Raw genomic sequence first — 18,703 nt, forward strand, 5'->3', positions numbered from 1 at the left:
AAAACCCCAAATGGGGTCATAGAGAGTCGGACATGACTGAAAAGAACTGAACAACAACATGCTGAATTTGGTGGGAGAATAAGGTTTAATATGCAAAACTTTGTTTTACAATCAACCTTCTGGGAATATAGTATTCCAAATATTAAGGAATAGTATCATGTAAATTAGAAATGAAATCCATGACTTTTGCAGTCCATAGCTATAATTCTTTAGTGAGCAAGTAACATCTTCCTTCAATTATAAATCTAATTTTTACTTAAATGCCATTGTCAGATGCACATTTTCTTATCTAAGTTTAATGGTATTGCCTTACTCTATGAATAGATAAGATCTTTTCCTCAGTTTTAATTCTCTTTTTCTAACAGGTCCATAAGATTTGGAGTTGAGAGGGATCATCTAGTCCAAACCTCTAATGTACAGATCAGGAAACTGAGGCTCAGAGAGATAAATTTACTTGTCCGAGGTCAAATGGTCAGTAAGGAGTAAAGCTGACATTCAAACAGAAATGCTCTGATTTCAAATCTAGTGCTCTTTTCACTAAACCAGACCACTGAGGAAAACAACATAACCTATATGCTTTCAAAAACATATTTATCAGGATAGTTAATTCTTTCTTTTTAAAGATTTTACAAGATTTTCACTTTGGACTTTCTTTCATCAACTTGGTACATTTATAAAGCTTCCTAAAAGCTTCTTTTATCCTGAAATTCTCAAATATGCCAAAACCTAACAAACTGTCAAATGTTATAATACATCATCAGGGTGACTCATGCTCTTTCATCTGGGCCACACACATTTACCAAATACAAATATCTACTGGCTTTATCCTGACCCTGTTCTCTGAAAAAAATTCATTTTTAAAGTTTGTAAACTATCTGATTAAAATTGATTTCTTGAACTTAGTATACTTCTAATTATTTAAAAAAAAATCTATACTTTTATCACCATTTAAAAAATATTTTCTGTTAACATAGTAAGTAGAAGGATAGACTTGGAGTCACTAAGACTTCAATTCAGATCCTACCTCAGACATTTCTCAGTTCTATGACCCTGGGCAAGTTATTTAACCTTTATCAGTCTCAGTTTCCTCATCTGTAACTCAGGAATAATACTAGCATTTACCTTACAGAATGTTGAGGATCAAATAAGATAAGTAAAACTTTTTGTAAACATTAAAAAGCCTTTTATAAAAGCTATAATAATGCAGAATTAATTACAAATAAATGCAAGTTAGTTCAGCCATTCTAAAAAGCAATTTGAAACTATGCCAAAAAAATTACTAAACTGTGTTTACCCGGTGATACAACTACTAGGCCTATACCCCAATAAATCAAAGAAAGAGGAAAAAGTCCTATATTTTAAAAAATTATTAGCTGCTCTTTTTTTGTGGTGGCAAAGAACTGGAAACAAAGAGGGTGTTCATCAACTGAGGAATAGCTGAACAAATTATGGTATATAAATGCAGTAGAATACTATTGTGCTATAAGAAATAATGAAGGGGACAGTTTCAGAGAAACCTGAGAAGACTTGTGTCAGTTGCTTCAGAAAGAAGTGAGCAGAAATAGAAAATGACATACTATAACAACAACACTGTAAAAATGAACAATTTTCAAAGACATTAATGCAATGATCAAGCATGATTCCAGGAGACTGATAATGATGAAGGCTCTTCACCTCCTGAAAGAGAGATGATAAACTAAATAAGCAGAATGAGATGCATTTTTGGACCTGGTTAATGTAGGAATTTATTTTGCAGGTCTCTGAACATGTGTAAGAAGGGTCTGGCTTTCTTTTAGGTTAACAGAGAAATGAGAAGACAAAACAAATGCTTTTATTTAGAAATTAATTCAGTAAATGCATCAGCCAATTTACTGTTTTGTGGACAATGTCTTGTTCACAAGTGCTGATCATATGGAGTCATGGAAAGACCTGAACCACTAAATTGCAGTTTTTTGGCCTCCTGCTGGTTTCCAGGATACACAGAACATTATGCTTACTTAGATTGTGCCAATGGCTAGTCTGCCAAATTTGATACTCTTTTCCAATTCCTTAAGGCTATGTATGTTGTCCCTATCCCATAAATCTAGGGGTAGGATCTGAATTAACGATTCCAAATTACATTGTCTCACTGATCATACTAGATGTTTCTACCTTCTGGTTTAATCCATCTGTATTCAGCTTATATGAACTGCATCTCTGGATAGATTTTCCCCCCAAAACTTTCCAGGAACTATATGGACGTCTTCAGAAATTGATTCTTCAGAATTCAGGTCAGTATAGTAAAATACAGGGAAGTTACATCTCTCTCCTAGTTTCCTTATGGGTTCTTAGAGGAAATTACAATATTTCTATTTTAGGTGTAAAAAACCAGGCAATAGGTAATTTTAGTTGAAGTCATTTGAAATGGTTTGGAAAAGAACCTAGGTCTCTTGACTCCCAGTTCAGTACTGAAATCCTTTTTATATTCCTTATTTTATTTTAAATCCAAGTCCTTGCTCTATAAATTTGAATTACTTCATACACATTTCAAAACATACCATATAACATGGCAGTAAATGCAATTATTTTAGGAGTTGATTGAGAAAAAAAACCTTCTCTCTAAAATATTTGGAGACAAACATACTTTATAGAAAGTATGTGGACTAGTAGATAAAGTGAGGCAAAATGTAAGAGGGTTGTAAATATTAAAGAATGAGGAATTAGGTTTTAAAAAAAAAACCTTATCAGAAATAGTAGAATTAAGAGGAGTCCCAAAAAAACAAAAGCAAAGCAGATCCAGTAACGAAGCTAGAAGAAAGACTGGACATAGAGAACAAGGGCTTTAGCAGTAGTGTTTTGAATAAACTGGAAAAGCGGTTAAAAAAAAAATAAGGCCCACATTACAGTCAGGCAGATGTTTCCTTGGAGAAAACTAAGTTGCTTGCCAAGAATGCCTTGATGATTTTAGATGTATGGCATCTCTGCCATCTGTTCATGTGTTTGGCTATCTTTTAGTCCTTAGAGTATATTCTTTGCTGACAGTAATGCCATGTTTATGCCTCAATCTAATATAGTAATCCTTTCCTTTCTTTTTTTCTTTTGGTATTGTCCTTTCTAATATAATGGGATAATAAGCTAATCTTTGTATTTTGAAGACAAATGGTTCTCGTCTTTTCCCTGGTTACCTATCTCTACAGACACTATCCTTGGTCTTTTCTGCAAGCTACTAACACTCAGCCAAATTCTCCAATTCAAAAATGGGGAAAGACTGGGGAGTTACAGATATATAAAAGAAGATCTCTACAGGTTTTCAGGGTGTGAGAAAATGTGACTCTCCTATGATGTTTTGGAGAGCACATTGGTTTATAAACCACACTAATGGTCTTTATAGTGCAATGAGACATCTAAGAGTGCTTGACCAATCAGGAATCACACTTGAAGGAATCCAAACCAGTGAATGCAAGTCACAACCAGGAACTTGAGACAAAAAGACATCAGATACTATCTCTTCAGAATCACAAGTTATATCAATTTCTGAAGTTATAGGTGATGCTCTGCATGTCTCCTCAGGCAAAATAGCCTCACGGTGCCAACAACTTGTATACTGCCAGTAAAATATAAACTCCTTGAAAGCTGAGATTGCTTCATTTTTGTCAGTATCCTAAAATACCTAGTATAGTATATTATGCACATAGAAAGTGCATAATAAATGTTTATTGAGTTGAATGTGGATAGTTTTATCACCACATGGAAAACCATCTCCAGAAGAATGAAAGGTAAAATGGAAAGGAAGATAATTGCAACTAATCATCCCTTCATAATTTATATGATGTAAAGAAGAAAAGGTAGCATAGTATAGTGGCTAAAGAGATGGCCTTATAGGAAAATTTGAGTTCAAATGCCACCTCTGACACATACTGACTGTGTGACCCTGGGCAAGTCACTTAATTTTTCAGTGCCACAGACAACTAATACTGTAAGTTGAAGAACACTATAAACAGTCTACCTGCTTTGTAGAGAGGTCCCTAAATCAATTAAATCACTAGTACAGAGTCATTTTTCTCTCCACCTAAAAAGGAACTACAATAGTTAAACCTAAGATATGTGTAAGGTAAGTAAATGACACGTCCTGTGGTTGGTTCTGACTAGAGACCACCACAGGGATTACTGATCCTCTCCCTGGTCACTCCAGAAGAAACATGTATTCGCTCAGCTTTGAAAGACTTTTTACTTTGAGATGATACAGCAAACTCTTAAAGGTCCTTTCCTCTCGCCCACTCACATTCCATCCATTTCAGCCAGCCCCCAGAAACAGGGGCAGGGCATATTGTTACTTTAAAAGGAGTGATGGCTTCTTCTTCTCTCTTTCCTCTCCCTGGAACGTGTGACATCATAGACTTTGAAACTTCCCAGGAGAGGTAGGAAAAGGGAGCCTTTCCTGACCCCAGTAGCATAGTGGTTATGATCACATGGCAATGGATCATACCTAGGCAAGCCTGAGCTTGAGCCTTGGGACCCTGATGCTAAGATGGATGGGTCCCACTTTGGAAGCAGTTTCATGAGTTAAAGAGTTTGGAAGTTCCTGGGTCCCTCAATCAGATCTAACAGGCAGCAGGAAGTGTTCTGCAACCACACCCTTCTCAGAGATGACCACAGACAGATGAAGGAGCCCCTAAACCCTGGCGTGGCTCATCAGAAGATGTGGATCTTGCTGGAGATGTTTGGACAGTGCAGGGCTGAGGTAAAGAGGAAATGCCAATCAAGCAGCCTCACAAATTATATCATGTTTTAATGTGTTAAGTATAAACTGCCTAAGAGAGCGTACTAGTAGTTGCAAGTTACTGCTTCATGTTTCGAGGTTTTGTCCACATGTGCTTGTTAATCTTTGTGTGTGTGTGTGTGTGTGTGTGTGTCTTGTGTTATAGCACTTCTGTGTGGTAGAAATTACTAGTCAAGCCTGATCTACATTGCACATAGAGAACTTTGTGAGTCCCTCGACATGAACTAAACCTAGCTTTAAGTGATTCTTCCTGAGGCTCTGAGGTAGGGAGTAACAACCCAGATAAAAACCAAACAAACCCAACTGCTCCTTTCTTCAGAGATCAGGCTTCCCCAGGACTGAATACCACCTTTGAGAGTGAATCCAGAGCTTTCTTGTTGTTGTTCAGTCGTGTCTGACTCTATGTGACCCACCGACTTTGGTCCATGGGGTTTTCTTGGAGATACTGGGGTGGTTTGCCATTTTCTTATCTAGTGTGTCCCCATTTTACAGATGAGGAACTGAGGCAAAAAGGAATGAACTGACTTGCTCAGGGTTACACAGCTCATAAGTGTCCAAGGATAGATTTGAACTCAGATCTTCCTGACCCCAGATCCAGTGCTCTATCTACTGCACCAGCTAGCTGCCCTAATCCAGAATCCAGAGCTAGGGGCCCTTTAATGAAAAAGAGAAAGTGAAAGCACCCCAAACTCACTCCCCCCCCCAGTAGTGACCATTTGAATTGTTACAAATGAAATTATTTTCTAATGTTTTAAAGGAGTTTTTCTGGCTTAGATCTATTAGTACAATAGCAAGATATTTTTTATAAAAAATTATAACTTAAAGATACTTTACATATCCAGTGTTTAACACAGTGACTGGCAAATAGTAGATGTTTAATAAATACTGATTGATTGACATTTGAAAGTTTCTATAAGAATGTACTATATGCCACTTGTAAAAACAGAGTAGGAAATAAGAAAATATTTTTAAATTTTGGACTAATTCGGCTATATTATATAGCTGTAGTCAAAAGCACCATAAGCATTTTTTAAAAATAAAATTCCAGTGTATGGTTCTGATTTATTTATTTTGTATTTAGAGATAATCTTTCTATTTCTTCACACATACTTTCCAATACTAAGGAATTAAATAACCCTTTAAAAAGCAATTTTTTGGGGGGGGATGAGGCAATTGGGGTTAAGTAACTTGCCCAGAGTCACACAGCTAGTGAGTATTATGTGTCTGAGGCCAGATTTTAACTCAGGTTCTCCTGTCTCCAGGGCCAGTGCTCTATCTACTGTCGCCTAGCTGCCCCTAAAAAACAATTCCTAACCCAAGGTATTTCTTCTTCTAAGGCCACAAAAACAGTACTGGATTTATATTTATTTTTTATTTTCAAAGATGATAAACATCTACAGAATTTTGTTTCATAGAACTCACCAAATTCAAATAGCTTGTGTCAAACTGACTCCATTGTGGGTAGAATACATGTATGTATATATTCAATAAAATTTTCCATAAATCAAGCAACACAATTTATAACTTTCAGCAAAGCTGAAATGATGCATAATAATGGGAAAATAAACCATAAGAAAACATAACTGCAAAAATACTTGTCTCTTATACTTAACAAACAGAATAAACATTTAAAAATAAATGTATTTATTAGTCATTTCTTGGCCAACATTTCAAATTAAATGGAAAGAAATCTTACATTTAATCTATAAGAAGATGTAGAAGTACTTAACAGATCACACAATAAATTATTTTTTTCTTTATTCCAACCTTTAAAACATGGAATGGTTGACAATGTGCCAGAGTTTCTCTTTACAATCAGGAACCATATGTTTCAGGTAGAAGTAACAAGGTTAGAGTCAAGGAGAAAAAAGAATATTATTCTATTACCTACTGTTATTCTATAATCTATTCCAAATGATATCGAATAAAAATCTTGTACAAAACAAACAAGATGAAATATTAGTCAACTTTGTGCACATCCACACAAGTATGTATGTATTTGTGTATAGGTGCGTATATATGAAATTTGTTATATATATGTACATATGTATATACACATATATACATATATACACACAGTATAAAGTATGTATGTATAAACACACACACACACACACACACACACACACACACACACTGAAATTTTCCCTATAGGGGTTAGGGAGAGAGAAAGGAAAAGAATTCCAAAAAAAGAGAACCTAAAATTGACTTATTAAAAATTAGATTAGGGGCAGCTAGGTGGCACAGTGGATAGAGCACTGGCCCTGGAGTCAGGAGGACCTGAGTTCAAATCCGGCCTCAGACACGTAACACTTACTAGCTGTGTGACCCTGGGCAGGTCACTTAACCCTATTGCCTAGCCAAAAAAAAAAAAATTAGATTAATTATTTTTCTCTTCTTACCCTCTCAAGATTTTAAGATGCAAAAGGGTTAAATATTATCTTTTAGCACTACATTAATCTTGCTGCAATAAAAAATAAGATGGTACTTCCTCTTAAGTTTATATAATTAAATTAAAGACAGTATCAAACTAAGAGTTTAAAAACTAAAATGCTCACTTTTTCCATCATATCTTTTATTTTCATTTATCATGAGTTTAAAGTTTAACCAGAGCTGGTTTTCTTCAGGGACTATGATATATGAATGAGAATATTCAGATATGTTACAAGAGAAGTGAAGCTAGAAATTTCATGAGTTAAGAGTATTGCTTTACTGAGTTTATACTAGCCAAAGAAAATAAATATTCATTTGATGAATTTCAAGTCTCTGCCAATGTATGGAGTACTCATTAAAGAAAAAAAAAAGCAGAAATTAACTACATTTCTTGGGAAGTTAAATTAATTACCCTTCCCTCCAATTAGTTCTACAATCCTCAAAATGGTACTCCAGCTGAGGCATACAATAAAAAGCAATTCAAGGATCCATAAAAGCATACCTAAACCCTTAAAGCTTTAGGTTAGGAAAAAAATGTTTTCAAAGTCTACTGACCAAATTTTCAGTATTTTTAAAGTTGAAAATACAATTTGGAATCTGGAAACTTTCCAAATAACTGCATGAAAAAAAGAAAGAGTTCAGAACAGGGGAACAATGCCAGAACTTGAAAACATAATGCTATTCAGTTAATAGATGTCAAAAGCTGTGTTTTCCATTCTGTCCAAAACTAATCTTGAATCGATTTAACTTGTTCATTTTCAATATTAATTATTGAAGTAGCCAAAGGCAGCTATTTCCCAATTCTAATCCCAAATGCAGTTGTCATTTATTCAAATAAAATGCCTTTTGGAAAGAAAGAAATGCTCTGGGGAAGGAGGAGACTTTTTTTAATTAAGTAAAAAGAACAGAGAAATATTTTGGTTCAATTAGTCTGCAATCTGTATTAATTTCACGTATTCAATATCTAGTCTTTTGCAAGTCGCTAAACTGCATACTGGTCAGTAATCAGCAATAGATTAATTTATCATAAAAATTATAATATAATAATGTCAAAGATCATTAACCCCATAATCAGACTAATATGTTGTAACATTTTTAATCACTCTTATTGCATGATTATGATTATTTTACTTAATACAGTGTACAATAGCAGAAAGTAAAGCTAGTACTTCAGAACTATAATTTCATTTTGTCATATTGGGTATTTTAAAATTCCAGTTACGGCATTCCTCCCTCTCACCCACCAAAAATAGGAGAACACAATGCCTGATGTTAAAGTCAAAACTATCCTTGACCAACAAAAGAAAAGGAGGAAGCAATGAGAAAAATCTTTTTAGCTTCTGCTACCACAGACATCTATAAAGAGCCTGAAGATCAAATTCAAAATGTAAGCACTTTCCCAGAGTAAGAAAAATAGAAGAGTACAAGTGAACATTTAGAAAGTACCCTTGAGGTTGTAGTCTTATGCTAAATCAACTAATTAAAAATCACAATGTAAGAGTCCATTAAATATTCCATTATGCAGTTAGTATGTTTTTATATACCTAAGGGCATAAATCAAAATCAACCCAACCAAGAAGCTGAATTCTTCTCTTTTCTCTGGACTGAGAGACATTTTATTTAGCAAAGCCATGTCAAGTTGTGAATTTTTCAGGTTTTCTTAAAATTGTATTTTATTGTATAAGTTTTCTACAATGAATATCAAAATAGAAAGAGGCTATGTGTGGTATGACAAGTCACGGTAAAGGGTGATTGATACATAGACTCTATGAATAAATTACTACAGGTGTTAGTCTTCTTAGGATTAAATGTCCAAATATATGCAAGCAAAGTACCAAATCAAATTAAGTATTTTCTGACAAATGTTATAAACAACGAGGTATATGAATAGAATTGATGGAGCAGGGGCAAAAATGCTGACTCTAAACTCCGCCATATTGACTCCACCTTGTAATAGTCTCTTATTTGGTCTTTACTCCAATCTCTTTCCTCTTTAATCTACTGTCCATTCAAATGTTAAATTGATGCTACTAAAATACAGTGCTCCCCCCAAAAAATTGTCACTGGCTTCCTATTGCTTCTAGAAACAATACAAAAACCTCAACCTCATATGTTAAGGAGTTGGTGGTGGTTCCTATACCACTACTGCCTCAGTTGATATAATCATAGAAAATGGTAGATAACAAAGGCAATGAAATATTAATATGCTAAAAATGTTCAAAGATGTTCCTTTATGAAATGTGAAAAAGTTTTCAGATTGAATTGGAAGGGAAATGGCCTTTAGCTGGCTAAAGATTGGCCATACCTCTGGAGTCCTTTAAAAAGCTAAGCCCAATGAACCCTAGAGATAATTAAATACTTGAGGTGCAGTTTAGGATGGAAAACTATTTTGTGGAGGGTGACCCTACTATAGGAGATTTCTTGGCCGTGGCATCTTGTAGGAGCTACTTGAGAAACAGGGGACACCACATCCAGGAGAAAGCAAAGAGACACACACAGAGGGTCTGAGGCAAGAAGCAGCTTCAAGGATTGTGAGTTACGGCGGTACAGAAAAAAAGCCAACTATGGATTCAAAAGAAAATTAATTCTGAAAGTCAGGGTTAAACCATAAAGAGGAATAGGTTCAAACAACTCAGTGAAGATATCACACCAAGGATGGAAAAGTATGAAGCAACCATAAGAGGAGAAATGATATCCTGGTCCTGCAGTACAAAAGGCATGAGTTGCAATGACCACATGTATTTCTTATATGTGAACATACTTTAAGTTTGTGGTCACTCTTCCCAGGGACACTGTGAGTATTTATGAGAGAATTCATTCCTGGTTTGGATCGGGGAGAATGTTTTATAGATGAAGTTCTTACTATGCCATTTAAGTAAATGAACTTGCTTTGAACTAATTGTATCCACTTGGATTAAAGGTAAGTTCATTAGCAGAGGCTTGTGGTCTACAGTTTTAGGAGTGTAGGTCCACAGGGTGCCCTAGATGTGAGATTATTCATCTCCCTTGAGACCAACCTGTAAACCTGTGAATACCGAGGTGAGGAAGTATCCCCCTAACTAGATACTGGACTTGCATTTAAACCCCTCTCCAATCTGGCTCCCATTTCTTTCTTTTCCATTCTTATTTCACATTAGTCTCCACACACTCTCTAATCCAGTCAAATTGGACTACCTAGGTATTCCTTATATATGACATTCCATCTCTCACCTCTTTGCCTTTGTATAAATGGTCTCCCATATCTGTAATGCTCCTCACCTCTACTTCACAGAATTTGTAGTTTCCTTTGAAGCACAGCTCAGGTGCTACCTCCTTCATGAAACCTTTCCTGGTTCTCTCCCCCACTCCCATTACCAACCCCCCACCCCCTGCCTGCCACTCCCATTCCTCCCATTTATTAGCACTCTCTCTATCTTGAAATTATTTCCCATTACTTTGAACATACTTTGTAATTAATTATTTGTGTACATGTTGTAGAACTCTCCTTCCTTCCCCCAAATGAAATGTTAAAACCCCTGAAGGAAGAACCTCTTTTTTTGTCTTTGAATCCTCACCACTAACATAGAATATTATATAGAGTCAGCATTTTATGTTTGTTGTCTTTAACTGAAATCATTTGCCCTCTCTAAGCCATCATCTGTAAAATGAGAGACTTGGGCTGCATAATCTCTTAAGTTTCTTTGCAGCTCTGAAGTTTTATAAGTTTCTGAATGCTTTTTTTCTCTTTCTTCCTCCCATCTCAGGTTCTCGCAGGGAGAACGAATATACTGAGTGATCTTAGTTCCAGTCTGAAAAATCAGACTACTTTGCCACAGAGATAAAAATCCAAACAGTATTAGTTCAGTTTGTTATTATTCTGAAAGATAAAACAAACACCATATAACTCTTGACTGCAGTGCCAGCCCCTGTGAATAGGATTTTAAAATGAAGTTCTGTGTAGTAGAAATTAAAGGTCTTTTTCTAAGCATGGAATTTTAGATTAATGTGCGTGGTCAAAATGCCCTCATTCTATACTCCCTTTCAACAGTGGAGTATATATATACACATGTATTATATATGTATGTATGTATACATACCCACACGTATGTAAGTATACACCATATGTGTGTATATATGTGTATATAGATATATAATCTCCATTTCTGAGGCACTAATGGCATATTTAGATGCAGCATGGAATAGTGACTTGGGTGGAAGGGTAAAAGTCAGACTTAGTGAGGAGACCTGTGTTCAAAGTCCTGCCTCTGACATAGAGTGGACAAGTCAGTTGACCTCTCAATGCTCTAAAGAAAAAATCTTTAAGATTCTAAGGTTCATACAGTAGCATATCTGACCTTGTAGAAGGAATTTCCACACTAGGAATTCTTCACACTGAAGAAATCACAAGTTTGGATATATGTGTTGGAAAAATAGAAACATTGAGAAAATAGAAGGAATGATATATGTGAAATGGAGATGTAATATAGTAATTTTTTATCCCTTATTGAGTCATGAATAAAGTCATACCTTAAACTTAGTTTCTCTCAAAATATAATACAGTATACTTTAAATATTCATTTCAATAAGCAATAATTAATATTTTCATGCCATTTTTGCGTCCACCTCCTCCCTGAAGCAGACCATCTGGAACTGCTTAAGGCTGCCAGGCTGTTGGGATTTCTCTGTCTCCCTCTTGGGAAGTCCAACCCAAACTAAATGAATAACTTTGAAGAGCAACCTATGTGAAAATGTGACACGTAGTACTAAAAAAGACTTGAGAACATTGATTTTTCTAGGTTATAATTGAGTGAAATAGTTCCCTAACATAGTAAAAGAAAATCAGGTGCATAGTACTGAACAACGTAACCTATAAATGGGTAACTTCATATTCACATCTACTATAGTATAATATGCTATATCACCAGTTAGAAATCCCTTTTCTCAAACCATTGTAAATTTAGGCACATATCACTTTCACTTTTCAAAAGGGAGAATTTGTTTTTACCAACTTCAGAAATGGGAATCATATAAGCTATGTAAGGTATAGGAGAAGGAAATGGCAAACCACTCCAGTATCTTTGCCAAGAAAACCCCATGGACAGTATGTAGGATCCATGGGATACAACTGAATGACTGAACACGAAAAAGATATGGGAGAGGCAGCACGGCATAGTGGACAGAGAGCAAGGAAGTGCTGGGTTCATTCTCCTCTGACACATAATGGCTATGTGACACTGGAAAATCACTTACCCTTTTAATGCTTTAGTCTACCCTGTAAGACCAAAAGTTGCAGAAAAGGTACTGTCCTGCATTGATAGAGAGAATTTTCACATCTGGGAGTTTTTTATACCAATAAAATCAAAGGTCCAGTCCCTGTCTCCTAATATATACTATGTTCTTAAAATATTTAATTGAATCTTTAGGTGGACATTTGAGTAGATGTTCAATTACAGAGAGAAATACAATACAATCTATTTCAGTATGTGCATGTGGAACTTTCAAATCACAGGAATAGTTCATGCTATGGAGGATAAGAGTCTAATAAACTATGTTTTTAGCAAAATACTTCAGGGTAGATGATACTTCAGAACATGTATTTCACTAAGCTTACCAATGGCTCTTGAAATGATTTGAGCTGAACATGCAATAGATTAAATAAACAAAAAAAAAACCTTATCAAATGAAAAAAATCAAATAATCTAAAATCAACGTCCTACTTACTCCCCAAGGAATTTTTGCCCAGGAAATTGATTTTTCTTTCAAAATGTTTTTTTCTCATCCAGTTTTAAGGAATCTCTAGATGATGTATCTGTTTCTAATTTTGAACCCTGAGGCTAACCTCCAAAAGTCATTCCTAGATATTACCTTGAGCTTTTTTTCTTTTTTTTAAGTTGCTAATTATGACTCAGTGGAATTTAATTTTGTCCAGTAGAACACTGATCTTCATCTTAATAGCTGACTATGTAATTGCTTATCTCAAGTTAGGCAGGGGGCCTAAGCTTAAAAGCTAACAAGATAAAGACTTTATATGTAATATTTACAATTCCTTTCCCAAAATTATTTTGGACCAATCAGTGAAATGAGAGGAGGGGAGAGAGGAGGATTGGGGAGTGAGGGTGGGAGATATTATATAATAAGCTTCTATGATTTTCTTTAAAAAATAGAATTTCAACCAATGTGCATGTAAAATACTGCAAAAAGGGGTAAGATTTGTTCTTATTCCTTTTGGAAGGAGTTTCTGGCCTATTTATAAAGCATATATAAATATTTTGAGAATGTTAACATGCCAGATGAGGGAAACAATGATTTATATTGTATTTGTTCTGTTAGGATTAACAACCCTCACCCTTCTTATAATAGGTAGAAAATATTAACACACATGTAACTTTATATAAATATTTTAACATTGACAAGTATCTTTGATCTATTTTTAAGATGTGTTCAATATTTCCAAAAGCAACAGAGCAGAGAGATTTTTGAGAATATTCTGAAAGTGTTCCTTACAATAAGGGATTCCTTTCCTATTTCTAGCACCTTATATTTTTCCCCCACCTTTATTTCAAAGTCTCTTTTATGGCATTTAGAAAACCAATATTTCCAAATGTTTCAGAGAGAAACTTGAAATAGATTTTTAGCTAGAGTCTCAAGAAACAAATACTGGGGCCATTCGTATATCATTTCCTTTGTCATTAGGGAATCTGGATGTATTGATTCTCATTTCAGAAGCTTTATTTTCATTCACAACTACCAAATAAAAAATTTGAGACGTGTAAATTATAAGAAAATAGCTATCAATTCTTACGTTGTGGATTTTATAAATAGACATACCTCATACCAATCAAACCAGCCATTTTATTGTTCTGCCAAATAAAAACAGAACATTACTAGAAAAATAGCATGACAACATGAAGCCCTCTTTTAAAGTAAAATTATGTTTTTCAAAAATTAATTTTCATGCTAGCTTTTTCTTCAAACTAAAATTTTCATTACCAGGTAAGGGATCAATCTGTTGTTTGAATGGCTTTTCTAGCTGAAATGCTTAATGCATTTTGACTCAACACATTGGAATTACCTCTTTCTTTTCCATCTGAAAAATATGCATTCACTTATTACCGACTTTTTCTTAAGAGAAATAATTTATGGAATGACAATATTCTGTAGCGATAAAATTAGCTTGGACCAATGGCATTTTTTTTTATTTTCTGTAGTATTTTGAATGTGTCCCTTTCTTTAATATGTCAGCAAGGGCACTTACAAAGACAATGATTAACTGTCAGGACTCAGAAAATATCCTGACTGTGAGACACTAAGGTAGATTGCATTCCTTCAATTCTCTCACTTTAGTAGACATTCCCATTTTAAAAATAAGTCTTCAGTTCCTTTGCAAAAAGTCAATGAAGCCTAGAAAGGGTGAAATATTAACAGTAATCCATCCCTACCTGTCTTCCAACTTACTTTTTCCACTTCCTTTATTTTGATACTAAGAATGACTCTAAGCAAGTAGTTATGTGCTGCTGTATGTGTATGTAAAAAGAGTTTTAAATTTCCTGACCCTTCCTATTCTGCTCTTTGGGAAATCCCAGAGACAAAATTCAGTTTAATTACAGTAGGTTCTGTGGTAGCATACTTTTTGGGAACCAGAGTAACACCTGGCATTATAATTATCGACTAAATAGCAAAAGCTCCCAGGTTTACAAATGTTTTCACAAGTTCATTTGTCTCTTCCTGTGGCATCAATTAAAAAAATCCATTTTAAAAGAAATTCCATTGTAACACATTTCTATATGAAGCCCTAAAAATCGAACTCAAAAGTGGAATGCCAGACAGTCTTGGTAACTGATCTTTAGATTTCTGAATTTTAGTGCAGAGTACTAAACCTTAGTACTTTCTCCACCCCTCACCCCCTAATTCCAATGAAAAGTGCTTGAATGTACCAGGATATCTTCAATTTGACAAACTAACCTTAATTTTCTGTTTTAATCAGTTACTAGACTCTCCCCCACTACCACCCCCAAAATCATCCCCTAACCTTGTCTTTCAATTTGGAACTAACTTCCTTTTCTTTCTTTCTTTTTTAAACAACTTCCCTCTCATCATATTTTAATTTAAACTACTAGTAACTCTGAAGTTAGAGGGACAGCTTGGAGTAGAGGCTAGAATACAGCTATGGTGTCAGGCAAACCTGGGTTCCAATTTGTCTTTTACACATAGTGGTTGTGTGACCTGGGCTATAGTGTCTTAGTACTCTACATAACTCTAATGGCAAAGCAGTTGCTGATATGTATTGATGGAGAGGATTTCCTCACCCAGGATACTGAAATCACCAAGCCTGACCAAAATAAAAAGCTGTGGAGTTGCCCAATTTGGTTGAGATTCCCCCACTGCATGAAGTCTTCTAAAAGGCTTTCTCATTTTTTGCACACTAACCAGCACCACCTCGCGAGGAAATCCAGTCTCCGGGCATTCCTGTGCTCTTTAGAAGCCATTCTCATCTTTGTTACCGTTGCCATTAGACAGGAGGCATCTCCCAGCCCCTCGAAGGAGAGAACAGTCACCACTCTCCCATGGCTGTATAGTTGGGGGTGGGGTGAGAAGGGAACCCAGGAGACTTGGAAGAGCGGGCCAGGAAGGAGGGAGGAACTCCGGCTGCAAGGGCAAGCCTAGGATGGAGACAGGGAAAGTGGGCGATGAGGGAAGGAGAAACTGGGAACACCGGAGGAGATGCCTGGGAGCGGGGGGCAAGGATAGAATGGAGAGTTAGAGAGCAGGCCAGGGAGGAAATAGGTACCCAGGAACAGGGGTATGCCTAGGATGGAGATGAGAACAGCTGGCCAGGGAGGAAGGAGGTACCTTGGAGATGAGAGGATAGAATTGAGACTTGGAAAGCTGGCTAGAGAGGAAGGAGATACCCAGGAATTGGGGGTAAGCATAGGATGGAGATGGGGCAGCCAACAAGCGAGGAAAGAGGTACCCAGAAGCCAGAGGGAAGCATAGTATAGAGCTGGCCAAGGAGGAAGAGAGCTGAGAGCAATAGGTTGGAGACTTGGAGATCGGGCAAGAAGGAAGGAGGTATAGCCTAGAGCAGGGGACGAGCATGGGATGAAGACTTGGAGAGCCGGCCAAGGAAGGAGGAACAAGGGAGTAGAGGGAAAGCGACGAGAGAAAGCAAAAGAAGGGCTGCGGGATGGACCATGCAAGAAGGGGCAGCTGAGGTCACTGGGATGGGTTGGGGAGGAAAACGGAGGCTGGGCCCGAGCAGGGGGCGCGGGGGCTGCGGCAGGGTGGGCGGGTGCGGGACTTAGCGGCTGGGGCGGGGGGCGGGGGCAGTGCTTCTCTCTCTCCCCCCACTCCCGCCTTCTCTTCTCCCTCCTCATCCCTCCCCCAACTCCAGCCCAGAGGCCGTCCCGGCCACTTAACTATTTGTAGAGCTGCTGCAGGCACAGGTCCAGGCTCTCGCCCTCCACCTCCTCCGGGGTGATGCGCTCCGAGAGCGGCCGCGGCAGCGGGGGCAGGGGCGGCGGCGGCTGCTGCTGCGGCGGCGGGGGAGGGGGCCCGGACTGCTGCCCCGGCCCCGGGCCCGCCTCGTCGGCCACCCCCTCCTCCGCGCCCTCCCCGTCTCCGTCCTCGTCCTCGTCCTCGGCTGCCACCGCCTCCTCCTCCTCCTCTTCCTCCCCGGGCTCTGGCACCAGCACCACAGCCGCCGCCACCGCTTCGTCCTCCACCTCCTCCCGAGTCCCCTCGGCCGCCGCCGCCGGCTCAGGCTCGGGCTCGGGCTCGGGCTCGGACTCCGGCTCGGGCTCGGGTTCGGGCTCGCCGCCGCCGCAAGGTCCGCGGAACTCGCCCAGAAAGAGCTCGAGGAAGCGCCGGTAAGTTTTCTCCTCGGGGCTGCAGCCGGCCATCATCGCTGCTCATGCCCCGGCGCGCGCCGGGCGGGAGAGGGGAGGGCGGGAGAAGCCCAGGGAGGGGCGGGGGGGCTGCCCTCAAGCCTCTTCTCGGTTCCCCCAAGGGCGGTGAGCGACCGCACCGGCACGAGCGATCAGCACTAGGGTTGCCTGGAGAGGGCTCCCGCAGGCGTGCGCGCCGCCGAGTACGGACGTGCGCGACCCGGGAGCGGGGGCAGAGGCAGAGCGCGAACCCCTCCCCTCCCTCTCCCCTCCCCTCCTCTCCTCCCCCCTCCCTTTCCTCCGCTCCAGGGAGAGAAAGTTGGTTCAGAACGCGCGCCCCCGGCTACGACCGAGACCATCCCCATCAAGCAGCGGCCCTCCCTCCAGCCCCAGGGAGAGCTGGGCCCGCCGCCTTGGAGACCGTTGCCATGGCAACCTGCTTTAATTAAGAATCCCCGGGTCCCTCCCGCCGGGTCCGCAGAGTCGTCAGGACCCAGCACGCTCCTGTCCCTCCGCCACCCCCCGCCTCTTCTCCCCCCCGCCCCCCCGAGGATTCCCAGAGGATGGCAGCATCCTCCCCACCCTTCTTGACTGTGCGGATGCAGGTGGGCGCAGGCGACCCGGATCCGGCCCTTAGCCACCACGGACACCGAGTTAGGAAGCTCCCTTCCATACCTCAGTTTCCTCGCCTGTAGAATGGAGTTAAATCGAGACAAGTCTTCCACCCGCTTGTCATTTTATAACGCGAAGGAAGCTGCTTTTAAGAGAATTGCGAGAGGCTGGTTGAACATGCACTAAAGGTGTTGGTTCAGAGCATATGTATGTTATAGATTATTCCACAATTGCTCTTTCTCCTCTCCCCCCTTCCCGCACTGGAACTCGGAAGAGCTTTTCCACCCAAACTACACACAAACCATTGGTATGCTATAGTCAAACCTTGTCAGGGAAAGAAGAAAAAAAAAAAAACTCTGCACTGTTCTACATGTGGATGGGGGTTAAGCAAGCAAAATGCAACGCCTTCCTGCTTCCAGCTGACCCTATATAGTAGCTCAAAGCTTGGGCCCTTGGGGATTGGCAGAACTCCTGGCTGATTCTAGCTGGCCTTGTGTGCCAAAATCAGGGCTGAAAGATTCTTCTGCTTTGAGATGAGAAAGAAATCCCCTCATTGGCTACTGATCAGGAAAAACCATGACTCAGTGGACCTTTAAAAAGGGAATTACTATTCTTGTCTCTCTTCTCTTTTCATGTAGCAGATTGTGTCGGTACTGTTACCCGAGGCTTCCCCTGAAGCTTAGGAGGAAAAGCAATTTATCCCATCCCCATCCTGGTTGCCTTTTGGCAGTAAGCACACGGCCGCTGAAGCCCATGCTCTACCTATATTTCTGATCCTGGACTTGGGGCTGCCCCTTCTGTATTTGTTCTTTCCTGCTCTTCTGTGAAAGAATAATTGATCCTGAGATGGATGTGTCCAGGCTTAGAGACCTTGTGAGACTGATAGGTTCATCAGTCCTCCTTTGTTCAGAGCTGACTCCTGGAAGGGGCAGGAGTCTTGGGCAACTACTCCAGAACTCTGTGAGTAGATGAGCACCAAGATGAGCCCAAGCCCAGAAGACTTTTACTAGGGTGGGGAGGGACAGTGAAGAGTGAA

At 39.1% G+C, this 18,703-nt stretch overlaps 1 protein-coding gene across 1 annotated transcript in view; it reads right to left on the reverse strand.

The window, feature by feature from the left end:
* Positions 1 to 17,070, reverse strand: part of PPM1E (protein phosphatase, Mg2+/Mn2+ dependent 1E) — a 206,270-nt gene extending 189,200 nt beyond the window's left edge. Inside the window, exon 1 of the mRNA XM_027870540.1 lies at positions 16,589 to 17,070. Within this exon, the coding sequence (XP_027726341.1) occupies positions 16,589 to 17,070 (482 nt within the window). The remainder of the gene's footprint in view (positions 1 to 16,588) is intronic.
* Between the last annotated feature and the right edge of the window lie 1,633 nt (positions 17,071 to 18,703).

The sequence above is a fragment of the Vombatus ursinus genome, unplaced genomic scaffold (genome assembly GCF_900497805.2).
Source record: "Vombatus ursinus unplaced genomic scaffold, bare-nosed wombat genome assembly UNPS02014797.1, whole genome shotgun sequence".
NCBI lineage: Eukaryota > Metazoa > Chordata > Mammalia > Diprotodontia > Vombatidae > Vombatus > Vombatus ursinus.